Source organism: Heliangelus exortis, chromosome 8 (genome assembly GCF_036169615.1).
Source record: "Heliangelus exortis chromosome 8, bHelExo1.hap1, whole genome shotgun sequence".
NCBI lineage: Eukaryota > Metazoa > Chordata > Aves > Apodiformes > Trochilidae > Heliangelus > Heliangelus exortis.
Window position 1 is genome coordinate 3,699,759 of NC_092429.1, and position 26,322 is coordinate 3,726,080.

At 42.9% G+C, this 26,322-nt stretch overlaps 1 protein-coding gene and 1 long non-coding RNA gene across 6 annotated transcripts in view; one reads left to right on the forward strand and one right to left on the reverse strand.

Annotated features, from left to right (window-relative positions):
- The window catches only part of LOC139798877 (uncharacterized), a 128,443-nt gene that overhangs the window by 87,305 nt on the left and 14,816 nt on the right, over positions 1-26,322 (reverse strand). For 2 of the 5 annotated variants that reach the window (XR_011727016.1, XR_011727019.1), the window contains exons 2-4: positions 8,203-8,337; positions 6,638-6,799; positions 6,418-6,539 (exon numbers count right to left, since the gene is read on the reverse strand). This is a non-coding gene — a long non-coding RNA (uncharacterized lncRNA). Of the gene's footprint in view, positions 1-5,052; positions 5,408-6,417; positions 6,540-6,637; positions 6,800-8,202; positions 8,338-13,781; positions 14,572-26,322 lie in introns of those variants that run through there. The other 3 variants (XR_011727017.1, XR_011727020.1, XR_011727018.1) reach the window with 3 other exon arrangements.
- On the forward strand, positions 14,601-16,908 carry JUN (Jun proto-oncogene, AP-1 transcription factor subunit). The gene has a single exon (XM_071750027.1). It carries the CDS (start codon positions 15,292-15,294, stop codon positions 16,234-16,236), a length of 945 nt encoding a protein of 314 aa, XP_071606128.1. The 5' UTR covers positions 14,601-15,291; the 3' UTR covers positions 16,237-16,908.

Genomic DNA, 26,322 nt, shown 5'->3' on the forward strand with positions numbered 1-26,322 from the left:
ACTGAACAGTCTGCTTCTGAGCCACCACTTTGATAAGCATCCTAAAGACAGGTATAGAAACCTTGTTTTAGTTTAACATATGCCTGTAAATCTTACATTCAGCATATATCCTGAAATTCCTACTCTGACTGAGACCCTCTGCAACCTGAAAAAAGTGTAAATAAAAATCAATGAGACCATTGGTGGAATGAATACTTACAGCATCAGCCCTTCCATGACCACAAAGTCTATTTAGATGGATACCCTTAAAAGTGTTAAGAAGGTTTGCTATAGACAGTGGCTGTCATTCCAGAGGTTATTGTGACTTGGAAGAATAAAATGAAGATAAATGCAGCAGTTTGCTGTTTACATTAACACAGTATTAGTGCCCTGAGAAACAAAGGTAGGACCCAGTATGCAAGGAAAACCAAAGATTCAGCAAAAATAACTACTAAGCTGCATACATTTTCTATGTTCATAAGCTGCTAGTGTTTAGATGTATCATTATATAGCTATAACATTACATGAATTGGTAATACTGCATATAAATGAAGACCATATTCTTTAGAGTTGATATTAAAGAGAAAGAAAGAAAAAAAGAGGAAAAAGGATATTTGCTACTGCTGCCTTTCCATTACACTTCTATTAGCTTTGAAAGCAGATCTGATGTTTCTTGAGGATCAGATCAAAGTTAAACTGTTAATATAAACAGTGACTTTTTAATGTTTCATTTAAAAGAGAAGCAAAAAATAGACTCTGAACAAAAGAAATGACCCTACCTAATACAGAAGAGCAAGAAAACCCAGACATATGAAAAATTCTCTTAGCCTTTAAGGCATGAAGGAAAGTGTTGCTGTCTACACCCATTCTCCATCCTGTTTGCCTCATTTACCCATTGCTCTCCAGATTCCCAAATGAGCCTGAAGAACAGGTGGATTTTGCAGAATGTCACCAAATCAAGACTGCAGACAGATACCAGGAAAATGCAAGGATTTTTCACTTGGAATGTTTTGTTTCAACCATCCCTTTCTTTATCCTTAAAAGCATAAAGTAGAAGACACTTTCTTAAGCAGCTTGGACCCCAAACATGAGAGGACTCTAAAAAGGTCAAAATTGAATAAATAATAATACACACTTCTTGTGTGTACTATTATAGTGTGTATATTGAAAATCATACACACTATTGCCAGTGCCTTTCCCAAAGTGGAAAAAAGGAAATAAATCTAAAATTATTATCAACATGAGGCAGATTGAAACACCTTTTCTGCCATTTTCAGATACACACAGCTGTTGGATGTGGTTTTGTGCTACAGACAAGCAGTACACGGGCTCAGGAGGAGAGATGACTTTCCCAACAGGACAGTACAGAGGCTTTGCTGGCTTCCATTCCCTTAGTATGGCTGCATCCCCCAGGCTAAAAAGTCACACAACATATACAGCCATATCAAACAAGAATCTGTAATATTCTTAATGCCACATCAATTTACATGTGCTAGACAGATTCATGGGAAAATAAACTCAGATGCAATCTTCCTACCTAAATTCAAAGTCTATAGGGATTATATTTTATATTCCTCCATTTCCGAGGTCTTGTTCATTTATTTCTTATAGCTTTTTGGGATCTGCTGAGCGTGCCAGAAAGAAAATGACTCTAACAACTGAAGACAGAGTAACAACTGAAGACAGAGTAACAACTGAAAAACGTGCACCAGTAGAAAAAAGCCTTTACTTAATATGCTAGTCCATACAAACTAAACCTAGCTGAAAAGCTCTGAGAAGGCACATTAAAAAATAACTGTGAGAGTGTTAAGTAAACAATTCCCTTACTGGATTTACTATAACTTTTCTACCCCTTTCCACATTAAAGGAGAGCCCTGAAACCACATTTTGCATATTTTATTAGTTCAGACCTTTTCTAGCATGGTTCCCAGGGCAGTCACAGTCTAACAAACTTTAAAAAAAAAAAATAATAATCTAACATTGTTCTAAAATAACAGTGTTAGAATCTGGTGGAGTGTGAACAACAGGACTATCAATAAATGTCTACTCTTATTCCCAGACCCAGAATGGAATTCTAAACAATTTCTAGCCCCTAAGATTCACAATTTATTGAACCTGAACTTGCACATCAGCTTTAGTAATCGATGTTACCCATCTCATGCTTCCGACTACTTTCATCAAAGAGAAGAGCTGCACATTTGGAGGAAGAAAAACATGTTTGTGACTGTTTTAAAAATGGTAGTTGAAAGTTCTTTAAAGGTCAGAAAGCTAGGAGTTATCGTGCTAGCAACAGATTAACAGGCAGAGGGCAGGCAAGGTGGTGAGGGGTGTATGGGAAGCATAATCCATCTGATTGATAGCACCACTATGTATATGGTACAATTATATCTTATCTTCCCAGCCCTGCAACCAAAATAAACCACATCGAAGTCTTGGAGTCTGATTCTGTTGTCTTTAAGTACACACCCCTTAGGGTGGCGACCCAGGACACACCACACATCTTTTACTTCATGTAAGACAAAATCAAAACAAATATAATCAGTATTTTTCCTTTTAGGACTCTCACTGAGACTCTTTGATGTGTTTTCCCTAATTGTTTTCTCTTTTTAATCATCACACTCAGGGGTTTCTCTGAGCTTACAATGGTCTGGTTTTTATGTAACCTCTTCCATGCGGGCATCTTCCCAAGCTCCCAACACAGCAACTGCTGTAACAGTACACAGCAACACTACACCAAAGAATACCTTGTCCAAATGAAACCAAAAGGGAAATTTAGATGAGTACATTCTACTTAGGTTGGAATTTTGGCTTAGACACAAGGGCTAACTCTCCTAGGCTCGCAAAAAAAGAAGCTCTTATGGAGATACTGAAAATGAAAGTATCTCTTCTACTTCAAAGCTGAAAATCCATCCACGTCTTTAAAACTGCTCTGGGAAGTTTTACTTAACTGTCCCCATTCATGAGGGGGAAATCCTTGGTCCTATGAGTTAGCTGTGGATATGCCATTCAGTGATTAAACCTAAGACTCAATTAGTACCTGAGGTATGAACCCAGTTAAATTTCTGATTTCCATCTGGTTGTTTGCCAATTTGTCTTTGTCTTAGGAGCAATTATTGCTATTTCCATTTTATCTTGATTCTCTTCAGCAGTTTCCCTATTTACACAGAGAATCCTTAAGCAGATTACTACATTCTTTTCCATTTTACCTAAGAGGCCCATTGGTGTATATTAGCCTCCTAAAATTTTCCAGATCTACTATTAATAAAACACCCAACCTTAAAATAGGCACTCGCATACCTGGAACACCTATAAAATGCCCCATAAACAGCTGCCCAACAGCCAAGCTCCCAGTAGATTTGTGAGGTTCTACAATTAATTTCTAGCCATCTGCAACGATTTACAGATACCAGTGATACCAATTCCTGTTGTTCTTTGCTGTGCTTTGTCAAGGTGCTGCATATGGAGGAAGCAGGAGCTCAGAGAAGAACTGGAAGCATTTCCTTCACGTGGGAAGGTGCCCTGCTAAGAAACTGCTTATTGAACCTGACAGCAAGCATATAAACAACATTACAGGGAGTACTCCCAATAAAGGGGAGGACAAGGTGGTGAAAGTCAGAGCTATTAGAAGACAAACACAAATTAAAGACACTGGGTTTAATCTCCAGGATATTAAAATATTTTTTGAGAGCTCCCAGTGTTTGGGAGAGATAGAAGGGGGAAGAGAAGGGGAGCAGTAAACCCTGCTGAGACTTTTCTTACAGTTTGTATCACCTTTTTTGGGAAAATCCTTCTAGAAAAAAAGCAACAGAGGATTTTGAAACTAACAGAAAAGCACTTGCTAGTTGTAAAACTTCCCATGAGGCCTCAAAAAGCACCCTGAGTATGTGCTTTACCAGAGCTTTGCATATGAAATGCTGTTTGTTTCAGAACAGTTCCGTATTTTTACCAGGGGGTTATTCCTGTCAATTGTCCCCTGATTACTGATCTGTGAGAAGAAAAAAAAAAAAAAAAAAAAAAAAAAAAGAGTCAGAGCTACCACAAAGATATAAGCATAACTGTTAAAGTTTATGAGATTTTCTACATTCTCCCTCCTCAGGCTGAAAGTTTAACCCCTGAGTGAATGCTGCCATATATATATTTCCTTTGTTCAGCTGCCTGGTGGGCCACCTGGAAAGCATCAGCACTCTGAGAAGAAAACTGCTATTGTTTATTTGGAATTCCCTTAAAACAAAATCTTGCTGCCCATTACCACTTCCCAGAAAGGTATATTGTTCTATCACCACCCATATCAAATTCAAGTGCAGAGACATGTTTACGGGTACGTGCAGCGGCTCAGCTAGGGCTGGGCTGTTGCAATCCTGTTGCAATCCTCTGCAGAAAACAGAATGTTAACACTGGAGTGCTGCTCCCACGCCCTCCCCTTTTCAGGCTTTACATTAACTCAGTGACACCCCGCTAGGCACAAGGTTTATTTACACAACACAAAGTCTTGAGAGGAGCCTTTGTGGGACGGCAGCCTTGACAAGGCTTATGAAGCACCAGCGGGTAGAGCAAAGGTGTATTAGGAACCAACTGAGGAGCGAGGCTGAATGAAATGTTTTGGAAAGTCGTTTGATTGAGTTTCCAGCTGCCACACACAATTCTTCTAGCCAGGCGTTGTCGGGGCAAAATGAGGAAAGCTGCTGGCTTTCTCTGAGACCAGGGAATGGCACTGAAACGTGGTTCCACAAGGACTCTAATCCAGGATGTGCCGGTGACACCCTGAAAAGAAGCAAATGCCTCTCTCCCCAGCCATTCAGGTTTTTCACTGGGGTAGACGTGAACGGGATGTATTTCCCAACACACTTCACCTCACGGCTGTGTCAGCTCAAGGGAGGGGACAGCGTGGGAGCAGGAAGAGGGCAGGACGGACACTCTTTTGTCAGCAGCGCCTGCTGAGAGCACTTGGGGAGCTAAGGACATTGTAAATTGTGCTGATTTACAGCTGCTAAACAGCGCTCCTTCGTTTTCCTTAAAAATGACTGCTGTATGTGTAGCATTTTGAAACTTAACAGACTTGTGAAAACAGGCGAAAAAAGCTTAGGTGCAGATTTATTGGGTGGAAGAGCCCAAAGGGGGCTGTAAGTTTCACCCACCCAGGACCAGCAGTACCCACTCCTGCGAGGAGGCAGAGGCTGTTGCCCTCACCCTGCTCCTCCAGGAGCATCTAATGCAGAAGAGTTCCCGTGTTTCACTTGACCAGCTTCTTGTCAAAGTTTGGAACTGAGTATCAAGCCTTTTTCTCCAAAGAAACTATCTGTGTGACTCCAGAGAGGTGCTGATCACTCTGCCTCCTCCTTCTGGAAAGCTGACATGTAATAATTCCTCCTACGAAGCATTTTTGTAATCATCAACTCAAAATCCTTGTCAGAGCCTCTTGCAGCAGGGACTAAATGCAAAGAAAACTAAACCAAACCACACAAAAAAGACCAACAGCAAAACCCCTCCAAAAAAGCAAGCCTATAACAATGGAAGATCGTTGGTTAAAGTGTCAGAGAGTGACCAGAGTAAAACCAGCATAAATCTAGGTGGCAGTATATGCTCTACACAGTCCTGGGTCAAAGTTTAGATGTATTACAAGGCTGATGAACCAATAAAAATGTCAGTGGTTGATATCCTAAAAGCAAAAAAATGGGACCAGTAACAAATATTTTATACCAGTAAGCTAATCCTAGATATTCTACCAGATGTAATTCCATTACTTTTCTGTACCTTTTTCCTTAATGCATTAAAAAAAAAAAAAAAAAACAAAAAACCAAAATAACAGTACCACTTGTATATTTATTCTCTATAGATTTGCATGCTTTACAAGAACTTCAGCCCCACTGTGCCCATTTTACAGGCAGGGAAACCAAACCACAGAGAAGCAAACTCAGGGAAAACTGCACTTCAATCTCATTTGAGTGCATTCTGCTCTCCTGTTTTTCTCTGCTGGACATTTCTCATTAAACTCACAAGGTTACATGAAAGAGGTCAAAAAGAGCTTCCTTTGCTTTGTACATTCCCTTGGTTGTCTTGAGGGAATATATATTCCCCACCACTGCTGCTACAGGGTTAGGTAAGTACTTTGCAGACCAATAACTTAAATGTGAAATACACCACTCTTCTTATTAATATTTATGTAATCATCTGGGGCTGAAATTGGCTATCATTGAATTGACCTCACATCTTTGACATAAATGCCTATTTGAAGCACCTGGCAATAGACTGCAAGCATCCACACCCAGAACTGCTTTGTCTGGGCTTGCAGTTTTGCCAGCCACACACCTTTTCCTACACTGACTGCAAGGAACGCAGTAACTGGAAAACATCAGCACAAAACATGCTTATATAGAACAAGGCTATGTTGTTCCATCAGCTCTTACAACACACGTGCTTAACCTCTCTCACATGACTTACCTGAGTCCACAGCCCATTCTTAGCTGAACAGAAGCCTTTCCAAATATGTGCACACTGCAGCCAGTACTCAGATCTCTAAATACCATACAGCCATTTTTGGAATTTCTTTCTAGTTGTACTCCCTAAAAAAATAAATTTTTAAAAATCCGAATTTGAATGAGCAGCCACCACAACCCTTAGGCCTTTGCTTTATTGTTGTCCTCTTATCCTAAAAATTTACCTTGATCTCATGAACTTGTTTCTAATATATTCAAATGTTATGCTTTTTCATATAGTTCATGTGTTCTCAGACTGTGCAGAGTGACCAACAGGTCTGCCAAATGCACTGCCAGCTGCTCATGCAGAACTTCCTCCAGCACGTATGTGAGCACTGCTCCTGCACCTGTTGTGAAAAAAAAACAGCAGGTAGGGATAAATACTGATTCTGGACTAAATTTTCCATCTCTTCTTCCTTCTGAAACAAGGGAACATAGATACAGACACTTCAGTGTTGGCAACAATACACAATTACTACTGAAGAAAAAAAAAGGAAAACCAGCAATTTTGGGGGTTCTGAGTACCCTGGCTCTTCTCCTGTGGAAGTCCTAAAAATCTGGTGTGGGCAAGATGAGGACATTCCCATCCTGTGAGGGGACAGGGCTGCTCAGGCCAGTGGGGCACAGCTACAAAGTGATCTGAGATCAGATTTTCCATTATCAATCAGATGAGACTGAGGAAGAGTAGCAGTTTAGTAGCACCTTCTCCAAAACTGAAGTCTTTAACTCTGCTTATGCTTTGAGGTACTGCCCTACCCAGGCCATGCCCTTTCCTTCCTGTGATGCCTTCCTTGGCTCTTTGGCAACCCTAACTGCTCCCACATCATGACTCCAGCACAAATGACTGTCATCCAAAGTGAATGTTTCCATTTGCATTACATGAGCAGGCACTCTGTAAACTTCCCCACAGGCTCCACCACTATAATCCCTGGGAAGGAGGGACTTACAGGACTTACTTTCACTCTTCAGTGCTTTCTCTGTTCATTGCTACTCCTCTCAGAAACAGGACTTGAACTCGGACAGGTGTCCTTACATCTGTCAGCCACCAACCACTGGTGACATTCAGGAACAGAAACTCACTGTCCGTGTCCAAGTGTGAACTCAGAGCTCAGAGAAGGAATGCTTGACTGCTCACTGGAAATCCCTCAGCTCGAGGGCTCTTTATGCTGGGCATTTTTGGTCTCACACAGACCTCGCTTCCTTTCCATCCCCTGTTGCAAGGGCTGCTTTATCCCAGGTTGCCAGGAGCCTACTGTTCCAACAGCTGCTAGGACAGAGTGAGGTGTCAACTTTGACAGGATGCCAGATTGTTTATTAATTAAAAAGCCAAGCATTTTGTGTGTGTTCTGACACCCTAATCAAAACTGAGCTCCTCTAGATGAGGATGGTTAAATCAAATCATTCTGAGGCTTTCAGTCCTGATTGGTGACCATAAATCCATCATTTTGTTGCCACTCCTTACTTTAACAGGTGCTTGTTGAAACGTCAAAACACCAGAAAACAAACTTCAGATATCCATGGTGAAACTGCACCTTGATAATGCCTCAACAAACTCACACTTCCGGTGGGAAATTTGTCCCCAAACGCAGTAAATATCCACCCAAAGGTGTTCATCTGCCTCCCCACCACTCACCATTAGTGTACTTCTATTTGTATGGCAAATTTTTTCATGCTGTCAGCTAACAATGCTGAGAGCAGCCGTCTGCTTCCCATATGCCACACGTCCTCCAGTGCCTCCTCTACTCCTTACCTTCATCTTTGGGCTCCCACTGAGGATCAGCTGCCATCCTGCCAACTCTCTTTGCAAGCAGAGGATTTTTCCAGCTCTGAGCTCCACAGGACAGGAACTTTGCCCAATTCTCTATTTCTCAGAGCTCCCGCTATGCTATGGTATAGAAATAATGAACACAGAGACATTAATGGTGTGACATTTAGATTTTAACACCCTAAAAAAGCATGGGGAGCAAGACCCCAGGGTTTCTTTCAGGCTCATCTCTAAATAATGTAGTTAACTTTTGTTCAGTCATTTTTGGATCAAAATTATACATTATATACAGAATTTAAAATATACATAGTTTGTATGTATATTATCATATATATATATATTATTTGAAAATATAGCTTGCAGTGACCACTGAAATCCTCCACAAAGCTAAATCTGAATGGAAAAAATAATAGTAAGAAATCTAGCATAACTAACTATTAGGTAAAGAGGAAGTCATCCAATCTACCTTAGGGACAACCATATCAAATCTTTCATTTGTATGTCGCTGCACATAAACATCCAGGCTTTGAATTGCTCAGACAGCATTCTTAAGAAAATGGAAAATGTTTTTAGTGGTTCCTTCCCTACTGCTGCAGTCTTTCTCTGTGTTTACAGTCAGTGGTGGTGTCCTGCCCTAGAGGTAACCCAACAGGTCTTGCAAAGTCTCCTAACTTTGCCCCACCTCCATCATTCACAATCTTGTCTCTAACCTACTCATTTTCCTCCATTCCACAAACTATTAGTTTCAAAGAAATTTCAGAGATTAATTAAAATGATTGGTGGGATGAGTAGGTGAGGGGGACAGGCTAAAGGGCTTGACAAGAAGAAAGATGAAAAGGACTGAATGCGTATGGCTTGGTTATGCGATGACTAACTGAGGGTGGAGGAGATGGACATGATATTCATTTACAAGTGCCTGTAGTTCTGAGAAGGATTTTTCATGTGCAAACTGAAGACTAGCTCAAGACTAGAGTTCAGTCTTGTTGTACAGACCCGGTTCCAGAGTCCAACTCTTCCCCCAGCCTATGCATTCCCACCCCTCTCTTGCATCCTCAATTTTTTAATTTTTTTTTTTTTAATTTCAGCTCGGCTTTCAGCCAGATTCAGTTCCTGGATCTCTACTTGGCCACATGAGACCTATTGGGAACAGAGAGCAAAAGGAGAGGCCATGGAATCTGGGGGTGGATGAGGTGGCACCTCCTTGCCACACCTCTGCTATGCTGCAGACTTGGGTGGACTTGGACCAACTATGAAAACACACCTTGAGGAACAGGGGAGGAATTGGGAGCTGGAGCACCTGTGAATTATTTTACTTCCACTTAGCCTAAGGAAACTCTCTTTGTTGTTGTGCCCTCCAACTCCCAGCTTCTTTCACTGTAGCCTGATAATGATAAAAAAAAAAAACCAAACAACCAAACTCGGTCCTTCTGCCTCTTCAAACACTTGCTTGCCTCAGTTGGTGAAGCCTGGTCTATAGTAATTCCTTAAGCAAGTGGAAAGCATTAGGAAAAGATCCAGTAATTCCCACTCTTATTCACTTCATGCAGAGCTGAAGCAGGATATTACATTTGAAAGCATGAAGAGAATTAAAAAATAAATAAAAATCTATATAATAAAAGTCATTGTCTATATGATGAAAATATTGTGGAAACACCTCTCGTGAGGAGAAAAGCATGATAGTGTAATATATTTAAGTTTAAAGAAAAACTGTATGGAGATGAGCATTTTCTTTCTGAGAAAACTGCTTCCTATACGAAAGAGCAGCAAGTGTCATTTATCCTTGTTCCTTTTTTATTTTTAAATGGTCTAGAATGAAGACAAACGCATTTGTGATACGGGAGTGAAACAAAAGAATAAACCCATTTATTCCTGGACCCCAAATGTAATTTAGATGGATGTGGTGTGTATAAGGAATTTTAATTTGTCCCTGAAAAGCCATTTAATTATTCAGATTATCTGATTGCCTCAGTCAGCCTTGTATTGATTGATTAGAGAACTTTATACATCAAAATCTGCATTACTGCTGCTCAATGCATCTCCCTCTCACAGCAACAGGGATGTGTAGTTCATCTCCAGTCCCTGCCCACAAGTTAGTTTATTGAGACATGTAAATGGCTCTGGTTTCTAAATGGGTCAGTAAGTGTTCTTTCATACTACTAAAGGAATATTTACTTAAGGACCTCAGGATGGGGGGGAAAAAAAGCCCTAAAGTAATAGCTGGTTAATAAATCAGGGCACAGTCACCAAAATTCCCAGTCCCTTGGCTAATGGCCACGCAGGATCACTGTCTCTCTCTTCACAGGCCCACTTCTGGTCTGTGGCAGGCAGTGTCTCAGGTGCTGAACTCGGGGCACTTGGCTGAAATCTAAGCTGAGACCTCTCTGCAAGCACCCGCTCACCAGCCGGTCCGAATTAGGTAGAAAATCCCCTCGGAGGAGCAGAGAGCATTTGTCTTTGATTTCAGAGCTCTCCTGCTATGCACAACCTTTATGACCAGATTGACTGTCTATTGCCAGCCTCGACCAAATAACCTCTAAGTGAGTAGCAATTAACATAATGAGTGGACTGATGGGTGTCCCCCATAGCTACAGGCCTCAGTAGCAACATGTCTCAGGCAAACTGGAATGTCTAGTCCTGAAACTCCACCTCTGTAAAAGGAAGGAAGTAGAAAACTAAAATGGGTGGAGGATAAATTTTTTTTTTAAATGAAATTGCTTTAGGTGAATCCCTCCAGCTTGATCCAACACTTGTTGAAGCCAAAATAACCCCTTGCACTGATATCAGGGGGGATGAACTGGACAGACTATAGTGGTACAGTTTTTCAGGTTATACAAACATGTATTAAATAGAGTGGTTAAAGCTACACTGACCATTCTGAACTTAGCTTTCTAGGACAAAAGAAACATGCAGAAAAAACCCCAAAAAGATAAGACAAAACTCTACTAAATTAAACATGTCAATAATTAAGCAGAACAAACTTGATTAGTATTATTTGTCTATACAGAAAACTGATTAAACGAATTATTTGCATGGCTTCCTGTAATTTTAAAATAATTCTTATTTAAAAATAAAAACCTCCACACAGCAAGCTACTTAAAAGTCATGTCTTCCACTTCTCCAGATTTTTTTCCTTGCATAGACAAGCCCTTAACAAATACCAAAACTGTGTCCCGACACAACAGAGACAGAATTTCTGGACAGTCTCTGGGGAGGATTTAAGGCAGCAAGGGCTGCCAGATACCCTATTTCTGTCAGGTGGATACCTGGGGAGGCACACACCAAACCAGGGCACACACACACACCAAACCAGGGCACACACACACCAAACCAGGCACACACACCAAACCAGGGCACACACACACACCAAACCAGGGCACACACACACCAAACCAGGGCACACACACACCAAACCAGGCACACACACCAAACCAGGGCACACACACCAAACCAGGGCACACACACACCAAACCAGGCACACACACCAAACCAGGGCACACACACACACCAAACCAGGGCACACACACACACCAAACCAGGGCACACACACACACCAAATCAGGGCACACACACACACCAAACCAGGGCACACACACCAAACCAGGGCACACACACACACCAAACCAGGGCACACACACACCAAACCAGGCACACACACCAAACCAGGGCACACACACACACCAAACCAGGGCACACACACACACCAAACCAGGGCACACACACCAAACCAGGGCACACACACACACCAAATCAGGGCACACACACACACCAAACCAGGGCACACACACCAAACCAGGGCACACACACACACCAAACCAGGGCACACACACACCAAACCAGGGCACACACACACACCAAACCAGGGCACACACACCAAACCAGGGCACACACACCAAACCAGGGCACACACACCAAACCAGGACACACACACCAAACCAGGCACACACACACCAAACCAGGCACACACACCAAACCAGGCACACACACACACATTTTGCCTGGGGATGCTCTCTCAGGCACAAGCCATTTGCATCTTTGGGATTTCCAGAACCAGAGATGCACTGCATTCAATGGCCCTTAAGTGATTTCTCTTCTGTGGGTTCATCTCATCACTGTAAAATCCCTCAGTCCACACAGCACTCTTGCCAAGGAGATCATCCACAGTTTAACTACAGCTCTGTGAAGACTTTTCTCTGGTTCATTCTGAACCAGCCAGTTTAATTTCATGCCCCTTAGCTCTTGTGCCAGAAGAGTCAGTCATTGGCCTCTATTTATCTTGTATGTAAATATTAAAGATGAGTTAAACAACTGCTTCTAGCAGTCACTGCATTCATCAATTTCAGAAATTTTCTTAGGTGTATGCAGTAACTTACTGTTGTTTGGCTAAATGATTTGAAGCTGAAACTACAGCAGCAGCTGAATAGTTTATATATAATGCCTACATGACAGTTGTGTGTACCAACAGCACACACTGAACCCCCACTTGCCAGCCAAAACTTTGTATTTTGTGCCACCGAATGCTCACATAAAGGTACAAAGTAGCAGCATGTAGTATTTGTACAATTCCAGCTAGCATACAAAGTAACACCAGTGCCCACCATGTGGTCAAATGAATATAGCGGCAGAAGTCAGGTGGGAAAACCAGGGGGAAAGGAAGAAGAAAAGCAACGATTTCAACCAGGGGAGCTAGACCTTCACTTTTCTTTCACAGCTGTTTGCGTTTCTGTTTGCTTCATTGTCGCTTCCTATACTGTAACTGGTAATTATGTCATTACATCTAGGAAAAAATAGCACTGGAGCATTTGAAAGCGTATTTTCAAACTTAGGTATAAGTCTGTCAGCTTCACGCGCTGTAAAAAGGGATGGAACCAGACACACCAAGTCCTTCACTGACATAAGGAGCCGGACCACCCGCTAAGAGCAGGTAAACAGCTTTGTGTTGCAAAAGTGAGGAGCACCGGTTGCACTGCTGCCAACATGACCGAGCACACCCCTTCAGTCCCTGTCCTACCCTGTATCGCCACCCACCTGTCCTTAAGTAGCTGATGAGCTTTGCTCCAGAGGTAGCTGCCTGTCAGCAGTCGCAAACTCACACCTCCCAGAGAGAAGGGTGTGTGCGGGGTAAGGTGAGGAGAGGGGAGGTAAGGAAAAGGACTCCAGGAAGCGGGGCACAGCCTTGAATAGCGATCTGTGCTGTTCCACGCTCAGCACCGAGGGGTCACAGCCACCACGGCATCACCAGATGCTGCTCTGAGCTCCACATGCCAGCACAGACTCTTCTCCTCGACCAGGATTCTGCGTCTCCAGCCTTTCTTTTCCCTCTCGACTAACCTGTGCTTCCACAGTAATATGAGGGCACTCTTTCTAAAATTAGGCCGTCGCTGTCCCCTCCCCCTGGAGGACGAGTTTAGAGAAACCCATCTGGAACCGGGCTCTTTCCCGTCAGGTTTTATTTCCTCCCCTTGTTACCCTGACACGTTTCTGAGACCGGGAACCCCCATCACTGGAACGGCAAAGCCCTTGCGAACACCCCAAGGGTGACCGGGACAGTCTGGAACCAAACTCACATCCCTCAGGGGACTGACCCAGGGGCGGGTGTCCCTCAGCCCCTCAGGAGGGCCCCTGACTGCCCTCCGCACGGCCGCCGGTGTTGGGGGAGCTCCGAGAGCCGGGACGCCCTTCCCGCACGGCGGGGCTCCCTCGAGAGCTGGAAGGCGGGCGAGAGCGAGTCACGCCCGGCCGGCGGTGAGAGGAGGAGGAGGGAGGCGGTGAGGGGAGGAGGAGGCGCTGGGCCCCTCAGCGGGGCGGCCGCGTCCCGGGTCCCGGCGGGGAGCGCCGTGCGCGCGTGGGCGGCCCCGCGGCGGTTGCTGTGCGCGCGCGGCCAGAGCCCCGCCCCCGGCCCTGCCTGGAAGCCGCAGGGGCGGCAGGGAGGGGAAATCACGTGAGGCCTCCCCCGAAGCGCCACCTGAAGGGCCGTACCACCGGCGGGCGGGCTGGGGGGGGGAGGGGGAAACGGAGCGTACGAGGGGCGCGGAGGGGGGAACGACGGCGATCAGAATTTTGTCGGAATGCGGCTCGCCGGGTGGACAAAACAAAGCAAAACAAAACAATAAACCAAAACAAACACTCGGGGGCTGAAAATAAACACGGAGAGGGGAAGGGTTTGCGGGCGGCGGCGGGTTGAGCTGGGCTGCGCGGCGCTCCCGCCCCTCCGGCGGGCGGTTGGTACGTGGCCGTTGAGGAGGCGCCGCCGGCGGCCAACCCCGGTGTGGCTCCGGAGGCGGTAACGAGATATTCAAAAACAACACGTCAGCCCACAATGCCCCGAGCCGCCGCCAGCATTACCTCATCCCACAAGGCCCCGCGCCGGCGCTGAGAAGCTTCTAGGGGCGGGGTGGCCATGGCGACCGGTTGATATGCACCGGGCCGGGCCAGCGGCCCGCCTCCCCCGGGAGAGGCGGCGGCAGCCAATGGGGAGCCCGCGGGGTGACATCATGGGCTATTTTTAGCGGGCTCCCGGTCGCTGATAAGTGAAGGGCTCCACGCCGGGAGCGGGCTCAGAGCGCGGGGCAAGGCGGCGGCGCGACTCCGGCCGCCGGTGTGTGAGGCGAGCGGAGCAGGCACGAGAGCGGCCGCGGCCACCACAGCGGTGCGGAGCCGGGGAAGGCGCGAAAGGAAGGCCCGGGGAAGTAAATAAATAAGTATAAACAAAATAAAAGTATTCGCGGCAACTTGTGGCGGCGGAGCAGCAGCGTCCCGACCCGCGCCGGCAGCAGCAGGAAGGAGGAGGAGGAAGGAGGAGGGCGGCGAGGAGCCCTAACGAAACCCCGCACCGCTTCGCCGGACCAGCCGGACTTTCAGCGCGGCGGCGGCGGCGGCAGGGACCGCGGGCCCGGCCCGCGCCGGGAGGACTCTCCGCGCCGCGGCCAGAAGTAAGGCTTCGTTTTCTCCTTCTTTTCTCCTCTCCCTGCGCGTCCGGGAGGGTTGGGGTGGCCGTGCGGAGCGGGGCGCAAGCGGCGGCCGGGCAGCTTCTCCGCGCTGCCGCAGCTCCCGGCTCCACTCCGCGGACTCTGTTCTATGAGTGCAAAGATGGAGCCTACTTTCTACGAGGATGCCCTGAACGCCAGCTTCGTGCCGCCGGAGAGCGGCGGGTATGGATATAATAACGCCAAAGTCCTAAAGCAGAGCATGACGCTGAACCTGTCCGACCCATCCAGCAACCTGAAGCCGCACCTGAGGAACAAGAACGCCGACATCCTCACCTCCCCCGACGTGGGACTCCTAAAACTGGCCTCGCCTGAGCTGGAGCGGCTCATCATCCAGTCCAGCAACGGGTTAATCACTACCACGCCGACCCCGACGCAGTTCCTCTGCCCCAAAAATGTTACCGACGAGCAAGAGGGGTTCGCGGAAGGGTTCGTGAGAGCCCTGGCGGAACTGCACAACCAGAACACCATGCCCAGCGTCACCTCCGCCGCTCAACCTGTTAACAGCGGCATGGCACCTGTGTCCTCTATGGCCGGCAACAGCAGTTTCAACGCGAATTTGCACAGCGAGCCCCCGGTGTACGCCAATCTCAGCAACTTCAACCCCAACGCGCTCAACTCGGCACCGAACTACAACGCCAACAGCATGGGCTATGCACCGCAGCATCACATAAACCCCCAGATGCCGGTGCAGCATCCCAGGCTTCAGGCTTTGAAAGAAGAGCCTCAGACTGTACCTGAAATGCCAGGGGAAACTCCTCCCCTGTCGCCTATTGACATGGAGTCACAGGAGAGAATCAAAGCCGAGAGAAAACGTATGAGAAACAGAATCGCGGCGTCCAAATGCCGGAAAAGGAAGTTGGAAAGGATTGCCAGGTTGGAAGAAAAAGTGAAAACTTTGAAAGCCCAGAACTCAGAGCTGGCATCCACTGCCAACATGCTCAGAGAACAGGTTGCACAGCTTAAGCAGAAGGTCATGAACCATGTCAACAGCGGGTGCCAGCTAATGCTAACGCAACAGTTGCAAACGTTTTGAAGAGACTTGTCTTAAATGAGAAACTGTGATATTGTGGTATAACTAAAACACAACCAAAAGTGGCAGATGCGTAAAGCTAATGGTAAAAGCTGAGAGGCTGAGCCCTGCCTGTGCTCTGCAAAGCGCATGTGTGGAAAGACTGTGGAGCCTTCGGCTTGAGTTAGCAGCCAGGCGGCCAGCACCGCTCCGGGAAGTGCTGTTCCTGCTCAGATGAGATGTCAGATCTTCGTTTAACATTGACCAAGACCTGCATGGACCTAACATTCGATGATCATTCAGTATTAAAGGTTAAACTGCAATAGAAACTGTAGATTGCTTTATGTAGTATTACTTAAGGAAAAAAAAAAAAAAAGTGGGAGGGAGGTTTGTGGGAGGCTGATAAACAAACAAAAACCTATTCTGCCTGCCTTCAAGTAAATTGTGTATGTACATATCTTTTTTTATTTTATTTTATGAAAGTTGATTAATGTCAATAAACTACTTCATGACTTTGTAAGTTATTTTTATGTTGTTTATTTGGGCACTGCCCAGTATTGTTTGTAAATAAGAGGCTTTTTTTTAGCACTCTGAGTTTACCATTTGTAATAAAGTATAATTTTTTAATGTTTCTGTTTCTGGAAAAAATCTAGAAGGTTCTATTATATTTAAAAAAATAAAATAATTAAAATGCAATTCCCCCTTACTTTTTTTTTTTTTTTTTGCTAGTACCTAAGTTGGGAAAATGCCCTTTATGCTGAACTCTAAAGGAGAGGGATTGTGTTAGACTTACTCTGTGAGTAAAGGCATGTCCTGGAGAATGTGTGAGGAGGAGAAGCTAGATCCTGAGTGGTAAATAATACAACTTTTTGAATTGTCCTCAAGTTGTAGCTTCCACTTGTATCCTGACTGGCTTGCTTGCTGCATTCTGGTGGCCCAGTTTAGTCAGCTAACTTCAAGCAGGTTGTACAGTGTATGAAAGTGCTCTATAATTGGAGCAACTGACTGCTTGATCTGACATGCTTTTTATTAAATTAATGCCCTCAAGAAGATAAGGCAAGTGATTGTATTTAAAAAAAACAAAATAGGCTGTTGACTTCAAAAAAGAGAACTAATCACCTTTATTCCTGTGTTCCTTCCTAGGCAGGGGATCCTTGTTTGTTTATGGCAATGCTGTTGTCAACAGTAAAATAATTTTATAACCCTTTCCCTATCTTGAAATCCTTTCCCTTGTGGGTGTTACTATGGATTCTAAACTTTTTAGCAATGGAAAAGTGAACCTAGTGGGAAATGAAAAGAGCAACTTGTTGAAAAGCAGCTACTCCTGTTGCTTGTTTTCAGCAAGTTGCTGGAAATAGCAACTTCTCTGGAACTTCCCATGTATTTTGTTTAAAATAATCCTGATTTTAGTACAATGACAATATAAATATATACCTTAGAAATATGCTACTTCATTGGGGTGGGAGGGAGAAACTATTATTATACCAGGAATTCCAACACTGTACCAAATTAATTTAGTTTAATAAGCATATATTTGAAGGAAGACCAGATGTTTTCCTGCTTATTATTCAGAGCCAAACACCTAAGAGGATATAAATGCTCTCAAAAGACAGCCAGAATAATTATTAGTGAATGCTAACTTCCTGAAGCAGGCAGTCTTAAAAGTGTCTCTTAAAAAAAAAAAAAAAAAAAAAAAAAATAGTATAATTTTAATCAAAGTGGCAGTCATTTTTAAGGTCACAAGACAACTGGATAGTTGGATAGAGATACCTTGACTGTCACCAAAATGTTACCCTGAAACTTGCAGGGTCAGTTCCTTAAAGGAAGCATAAAAGTATCTTCCATCTAACTCCTCCCTCTCCCTTATTCTATGCATTTTATCATACGAGGGGTTGTTTCAATGTCTAAAATATGATCATATGGTAATCTTCCACATCACAATCCCTGGGTCAAGGTAGGCCCTGTTTAGATGGTGTTTGCTGCTGTCAGAGGAATACAATTGTAACAACACCAACTAAACAAAGGGTTACTAGGAGGATACTGTACTTTGCCAAGAGTACATTTTGCTGATGTCAGCAACCCGGAAGGTAAGTTGATTTTGACCATATGTAGGAATAGACAGCAGAGGGATAATACACAGCACTGCTGGGTGTGGTTTTACAGGGATTTAGCAAGTGCCAACTAGCAAAATAAGGAGGGCAAGGAGATTAATTACATGCAAAGGTGCATGCTTAACTCTCAACAGCGCTGGGTTATGGAACAGATGTTACTAGCAAGCATTTTGCTTAATCACCTAATTACGTAAAAAAATAAATACATTATATAAAATACTATGTTAATTAAACACAGCTGAGTGACAGTCTGCTCCACCCTATCCTAATACGCACACACAGACGTTTAGCTTTGCACTGAACATGTTTTCTCCCTCAAGGACGACATTCTGTAGCCCAGGCAAAAAAAAAAAAAGTGGCTGAGTAATAGCACTGCTTGTGAAGTGGGCATCATCTGAGGGGTTGGTTTCTCTCTGTGACACAAGTTACTGGCTTGGGTCCAGCTCAGGAGGTACAGGTGTCCAGTCAGAGCATCTACCAGCAAGCAAGGTGGTTTTTAGTGCCAGTTCTGCAGTTTCTTGAGGAGAAGAGGTGATTTCTATGAACCCTTTCTTTGGTCCCACATTTGGTTGGATGACCAGGACTAAGAGGGGGCAAAGTTTATATTCCCTCCATCTCCATCTGTTTTGTAAACAGTATGGTGGGCAATCAGCCTGTTGCTATCTGGTTCACTTCAGCATTCAGTGTTTTACTGATCAATACATACAACTGTCATGAAAGATGAGCTTGCATTTCTGTGTGGTGAAATGCAAAGTTCTAGCACTTCACTGCTGAGGTTAAAATTGCCTAATGTGCTATGTGCCTTATAGAAATAAGGAATAGCCAGTTCTCTGACATTCAGAGAGAAACTCTCTTTTTGTTGCCCCAGCTGTACTCACAAGGGAATATTTTGCAAATAACAGCATTGTGAACATGTATTTTGTTTGGCTGTGAGTGTTGTCAACGGCTGCAGGAAGTGAAGTCAGAAAAAGGCAGGGTTTCCAAGAGGGCAGGCTGCAGAGAAATGCCTAGGCAAAGAGCCTCTAATCAGAACAACATGTTTGGGACACAGAAATATTAATTAGAATTAGGATCTGAACTAAAACAAACCCCTTGCACTTCTAGAATTGAGCGACCAGAGGTGTTTGACCATCATTACTCACTGAATCACTTCAGATCCAAAGCAGTTGCCATTAAAGAAATAATAGTAACAACCTAACTTACTCTACAGTTACATCCCAGTTACATGGGAGTTACATCCCAGCCAGTTTCAATCTCGGAACACAGCAGCAGGTATTAGTAGAGTCCCCATCTTCAAACTGCCTACAGTTTAGACCTAAAGGTCTAAAGAATACTGACCTCAAAGCTTGGCACCTGCTACAGCAGCACAAACCCATTCAGCAATGAAATCTGGTGACCAGGAGATGCCTCAGCTATCTTTCCATTTTATAGGAAGCTGTATGGAAATACAGACAACATTCCCCCAAACCTAAGTGAAGAATGACTGGCAGTTTTGTGCAGGAACCCATTATCATAATTAATTTCTGAAAAAGAAAATAAGCCTTTCCATGAAGTAGATTGTTGCATACCCATTAGTGATCTTCTCCCCATAATTCTGCAGCAAGCAAAGGGTGGAAGTTACAGGCACCCAGGCTGCTGTACAGCAGGCTTATAATGTTTATCTAGTTTCACCCTGCATGGTGGAGTGTGGAAAAATTATAAGTTACAGAACTGGAGAAGCACAGCACTCTGCCTGAGTAATTAACCCTGACCAAGGCTCTGGAGTTATTAGCCTGGGCAGCATTACTGAATAAACTGTGGAGGCAGATGGACCAGTTCAGGCTGGAACAAGCTTGGGCATCTGTGGAGTACACCACGGAGTGTGGTGTACCACGTCCACGAGAAGTAGAAGGCAGAACTGAAAAGAAAGAACACTTATCTTTCCTATCAAGCCTTGCACTTTCTCTGTTCTGCATCCCTTCCTCTCTACCTCTGTTTCCAAGGCTTAAGTACAACAGCTACCCACATCAAGAAGCTAAAACCAGTTCAGGCAAAGTTTGCTGTATGGAAAGAAAAAAAAAAAATTGCAAACATTATAACCAAACACAAAATATTGCTAAGAGGCAGATGAACAGCAAGGAGATAATATTTGAAATTACCATATACACAAACCCATTATGAAACCAAATAGGCCTTAGGAACATCTATCATTAGCTTAGGGACAGGGAGAAGGATGATAGTATTAGTCTGCCAAGTAAGGAAAACTCAAAATGTAGGCAGTTTGCTTTTTGAGAAGCTAATTCTTCCACAGAAGTGCTTGTTTTTTAGAATTACACACTCTGCCAACACCAGGTCTGGTGGCAATCCCAGTCGTACACATATACATTATTGTTGACATGAACATTATAAGATATCCTCTGAAGGGAGACTGGTGCTTCTTACAAAGAAAATCATCATATAATTCACCATGAAAGCCTCTGATTACCTCAACAGCTCTAGAGTGATTTTGCACGGCAGGGCCCTCTTTTCCAATTTTGCACATTATTCTTTGCAGTGCATTTTTTTTTAGGGAACAATGGAACTACAAAAATCAAATTAGATGTTCATCGTGGTTCCTTCTGTCCTTAAATATTCTGAAATACTAGAAGGACAATTACAAAGGGGAAGAATGGCTTTTTAAAAAGTTAATTAAATATTGAAAACACTGGTAAATTTCTTAGGTAAAAAGGAACAACAGACATTAAGGGAAAACAAAACAAAAATTAATTCAGAAAAATGAGTACATTAAGTAACCTATTTTTAAAATATTACACAGAACTTGAGAGGTTATGAGCAACCTGATTAATCCAAATCTAAAATATCTAGAAACTAAGTTTGCTAATAAAAGCAGAGGAAGAACTAGTATTTCTTAGTCTCAAAATTATTCTGTGTTTTGAGATTTGTATTCACTAAGCAACCCTTAGGTTGATTTCTTAAACTTGCTCAAAATTCCTCTGATCTGTGAACTTTTTTCCTTGTTCTTTTCTTAAATTAAAACAAATTCCTGTGAAACCTGGCAGTTTAACACCGAAGATGTGGGAAACAGGACACAAGTCCAGCAGATGGAGCTCAAAAGCAAACAGTCCTGGAACAAGCTGCACAGATGCCTGCAACAGAAGCTTTTGCTCAGATGGTGGAGAAGCTACAGAAATCCTCAGAAACCTGCTATCATGCAAATATGGAAAAAAAAAGAATAATTTTAACAACTTCCCTGAATTCTTAAATAAGCACTGCAATGAATAGGGAGATCCTGTCTCATTTTAATAATAGAAATTATAGAAATAATAGAAAATAGTTATTTCAGAGGACATTAAGAGTTCTTGGCCCTTTTTCTGAATTCTCATCCACAATGATGAATTAGTGGCCATGACTTTCAGGTGTCTGTTTATGTCTCAGAGAACAAGTCATGAAAACGTGCACAAACCAGGCACAATCCAGTGAATGTTGCTACTCAGATTCACAAAACCATCCACACAGCACTCATACTGAAAAAAAGTTTTGCATCTCCACTGGCTGTAGGTTTAGAAGCACAGCCTACTGCTACCAAAATTGGAGCCTACTTATTTCAAGTGATGTGACTCTCAAAGCTGCTGACCACTGTATGACCTCAAATCAAAGCATATTAACAGCTATGAAAAGTTGATTTTCATTTGTTTCCAAAAACAGTTTTAGAACTGTTAGCAGTAGTAAAAATTGTGAGCTGCTGCACCCACCTTGCAAGCTCTTGTTGTTTTATTTTTACCTTGAGAAATGGAACACAAAAAATTCCTTTTTGAATAAAGCCATAACACTTTAAAACAATAGCTCTGGATTTGGATTTATTCAGGTCAGCTCCAGACACCTAAGGTATCTAGGTTAGGAGGCACCAGAGGTTCCTCCTTATGGTTAACAGGAAAGTGCAGGCCTCTCCAGACAGTGATTTGGGCACACTACATTGCTATTTGGAAGTGCCTGTGCCTCAGCAGTCTACTAATTTTTAACTTAGAAGCCTCTGGTCAAATAGGATGAAACAAGGGTGTAATGATTACCTGATTAGAATTAGGAGATGCTTCTTTTTACTAAGCAGAAAAGTTCTGCAAACATCCACCATGTGGACAAACATCTGTATGCAAAGTTTTACTCTACTGCATCATAGACATAATGTACACTCTTTTTTTCCCTATGTAAAGCACTAATGCATCCCCAAACATAAACTGTTCAAAACTCCTTATAAGAAGCCATTAAAAACAAAACTCACTATGAACCCTCCAGTGGTGTCTCAGGGCCTCCATCAAGATACGATCTTGATCATGTTAAATAATCACCAGGTGTCTGACCCAAATACCCAAAGGGAAGGCAAATAACCCAAATTCCCAAAGCAAAATCCACCTCTGGCTTTCTCATTTAGGTTTTCCATCATACAGATTTTCTGTTCTCCCTGCTTCCTGACTGAACCAGATGAAATATTTCTAAATATATATACATTTTAATTAGGTAACAAAGTGCTTTTATATGCAAAATCATATAAAGCTATACAGTAAGAACAGCTGACTTCAGGACTGACAACACAAGAGTTTACAGTTAGTCTGCAAGAAGGTTACTGACCAAAACTAACCCTTGAAAACTGCCAAGTTCCCTTCTTAAAATGTTGGCAGGTGAGCAGAACGTAGTGGTCTGTGCCCAGGTCACTTCTCCCTGAAGCACAGGTTTCTAACCAGCACATCTTTCTCTGATTTCCTACTGCATCAGTTTTCAGGGCTGTGACCTGTGAAAAAGCAGCCTGCTTGTGCCTATGCAGATTTAGGTGTGCTTTTAATACATTCACTTGGTTAGAGACTTCTGAATTTTATTTCCCACTTCTGCACTCCCCAAACCACCAAGCTTAGTGTATTTGGGGAAGTGGTCCTGACTAAGCTCTTCCCTCTCTGTAATTTTGCAAAAGTAAAACTAAAGTTGGCTAATTTTCTCAAAATGCTGATTGACAGTTACCAAGAAGTACCACAAGTCCTAAAGATGCTGGACAAACCAGTTTTGGAAATCAGGCCACTGACAAATATTGGAAAGAAAAAGAATTTTTAAATCAGAGTATCTTCCTATTTTGGGAAACAGGGATGTCAGAATTTCCAGAGCAGAGCAAAAGAAATAAAACGAGCAAGGGCAAAACATTTTGTCCCAAGAGACTTTTTTTTTTTCTTATCAGGAATTTGCTTAGCCTCAGACTAAACTTCTATTTTCATAAGGAAGTTACTTAGCTCTAGCTCTTTAAAAGTGATTGTTTGAAACTGCTACACACGTATCTACAGTCTCCCTATTTTGACATAATGTGGGGTCTTGCTCATGACCTCAAGTAGCTTAAGCTGTGGTGTTTCAAGAAGCTACCAACAAAGCAGTTTAAGTTTCTATGTCAGTTTGTGGACTGCAGCAGGTAAACAGTTGGCCACTACTGCTCCAAGGGCTGCTGCTGCCAGGCAAGCACTGACAGATCCACTCCTGGCCTTAGGGAGCTCAGCTTTGATGTGTGTAAGCATTTTTTTCACGTTGGTGCCAGTCTGAGCAGCCACCTTTTCCCTTCTCCTTTGCCTCTTCTTTTCTACTCCCTCACTTGTGCTGGTACTACCTTTTTTTTCTTTTTTTTTCTTTTTTTCCAATATTGCAGGATACTTATTTTAATCTGCATCGTTTATTTTATTCTGTTAACCACACAGCCCTACAAACATCTGAAATGATGGGGGGCAGTAAGGGAGGTGGAAGATAAATGCAGGTAGAAGCATCAGGGATGTGGCATCTTCTGAAAGAAATGCTCACCAGAAATCTTCAAATTACCACGGATTGAGTCAGAACTCTTAAATTCCTTCTTCCCAATTTAAATTACACTACAAAAATGGCCAGGCAGATTTCACACCAGTTTTACTAAGTTAACTTGAATTCACACTTTTGGTTAAACAAGCTCAATTTCCCATATGGACGAAACTATAAAATGAGGTTTGACTTTCACAGTGAACATTTTTCATGCACCCATTAACCTGAATGAGAACTCCAAGTCCTTAGTGTACCTGCTTATGGAACTGTTTTTGTTAGATGACTAACTGCATGCATATATATTTTAAAATATTTAAGAGGGCAGTGAGGTTAGCATTCAAAGCCTTATAAATGGAATTTCTTGCAAATGTTCCTGATATTGGCTTCCACGTCTGTTTTGAATTTACTTACAAAATACACTACCACACCCAAAATTAGTTTCAAGCTATTTCCTTGGCCCCCTCTGTTCACTGCATTATCATTCTTATGGGCAGAAATTGCTTCTGTGTTTTTCACAGGACAGGAAAGGCCAGACTGGCAACACGAGAAGGGCTTGATTTTTAACTTAATTATTGTTGCTTCCATGGCTATGTGCTGTGTGTTGAACGTGGCAACTGGTTAATGAAATGCCCTCCCAGGTGGGATCTGTGATACCTGTGATACCTATTTGCTACTGGCAGAGCCAGTTCCAGTCCCAATCAAACTCTAAGGGTAACAGTGACAAAGCTGGTGACAGAGGCAACAAAGTAATGAGCTCCTAACTTATCAAGTTACTCTTGATTGAGCTGAGGAAACAGCTCAATTCCCAAATCTATTGCAAATCTATTAGGAACACCCACAGCTGGGTTGAAGAACAGTGCCACCTGATTGTCTGTAGCTTTTCTAATGCCATTCTCTTCTGAAATACAGTTCTAAGTGTTTTGACATGTCCACAGCCCAATTTAAGAAGAAAAAGTAATGTTATCCCTTTGGGGAATACACTGCCCATCACTGCACAGAAGTTGCAGGCCCATGCACACTACTGGCAATCTCACCATTTCCCTGCCTCTTTAGGGGGATCTAACTTCTGTGGTGACAGAAGTGACCTAGGGACATTAAGAAGAAATAAAACTCTTTGTCTTTTACAACTGTATAGAAAAAGGAACAAGCAAGACCTAGCAATTAATGTACAAAAATAAAACCAGAATCCTCAGTGTTCCTGGAGTTCAGCTGATATCAGATCAGACAATAACACAATAAGTAATGAATTTGAGTTCACATTCCACTTTCAACTTTATTTTTACTACTTCAGAGTCCCACACGTGATTTTCTGTAGCTCCTGGCAGTGTGAAGCACAAGAGAGATTTACAGTGTGGAGGAGAACTACTGAACTTATTTCTCCTTTTTTCCAGGCAGTTCAGGTTTTGGCTTAAACAACAAAACCAAAAAGCCCCAAACCAAAGAACAGCATCTTGGCCTAAATCCTCCCTCTGGTTTGGATCTTCAGAATAAAACTGGCTTCGTGGAAATCTATACTTTCATTTAAACAACCCTGTAACACAATGTGTCTGAGTTTTTTAATTAATTACAAAGTTTTACAAGTATAGTTTGAAAACAAACAGAAAGTCTCCATTTAGCCACTAAAAATTAACACTTTTGCCTATACCACCACAAATTATTATCTATAGTGTTGAAGCTCCAAAAATATATGAAAGGCTCTTTAAATTAATCAAGAGTCAGAACAGAAGTAGAGCTCTCAAATACGGAGAATTTTTAATGGCTTTTGATTTCTTTTATTGTAATTCATCAGCATTTTCATAGTCTAAAGCCTCTCATCTATGAACAATGGTATACTAAAATGTCTTGATTCATTTACTAAACCATTTTAATCCACGTTTAAACATCACTGCATTTTGATCTAAAATTGCAGTACCGTGATTCACCATATTAATAAAACCCTATGATTCTTTCAATTTGCCTAATAAATACTTGCCATGTCTAACATCACAAGCCTTATCCTAATCTTGAGTTAAACTATTATTTGATGCTTTATGCTCTGGGATTCCTTCCTTAAGTCTGAAACCTTAATTTAAGCCAGCTGTTCCACAGTAACTCAACATGTGTGGGATTTTCCCACTAAATGACAATGATAACTAGGAAAAAAAATTTAAAGAGATACAATGTCCATTGTGGAATGGCTTCTTTTAAGCAAAGACAAAGAGAC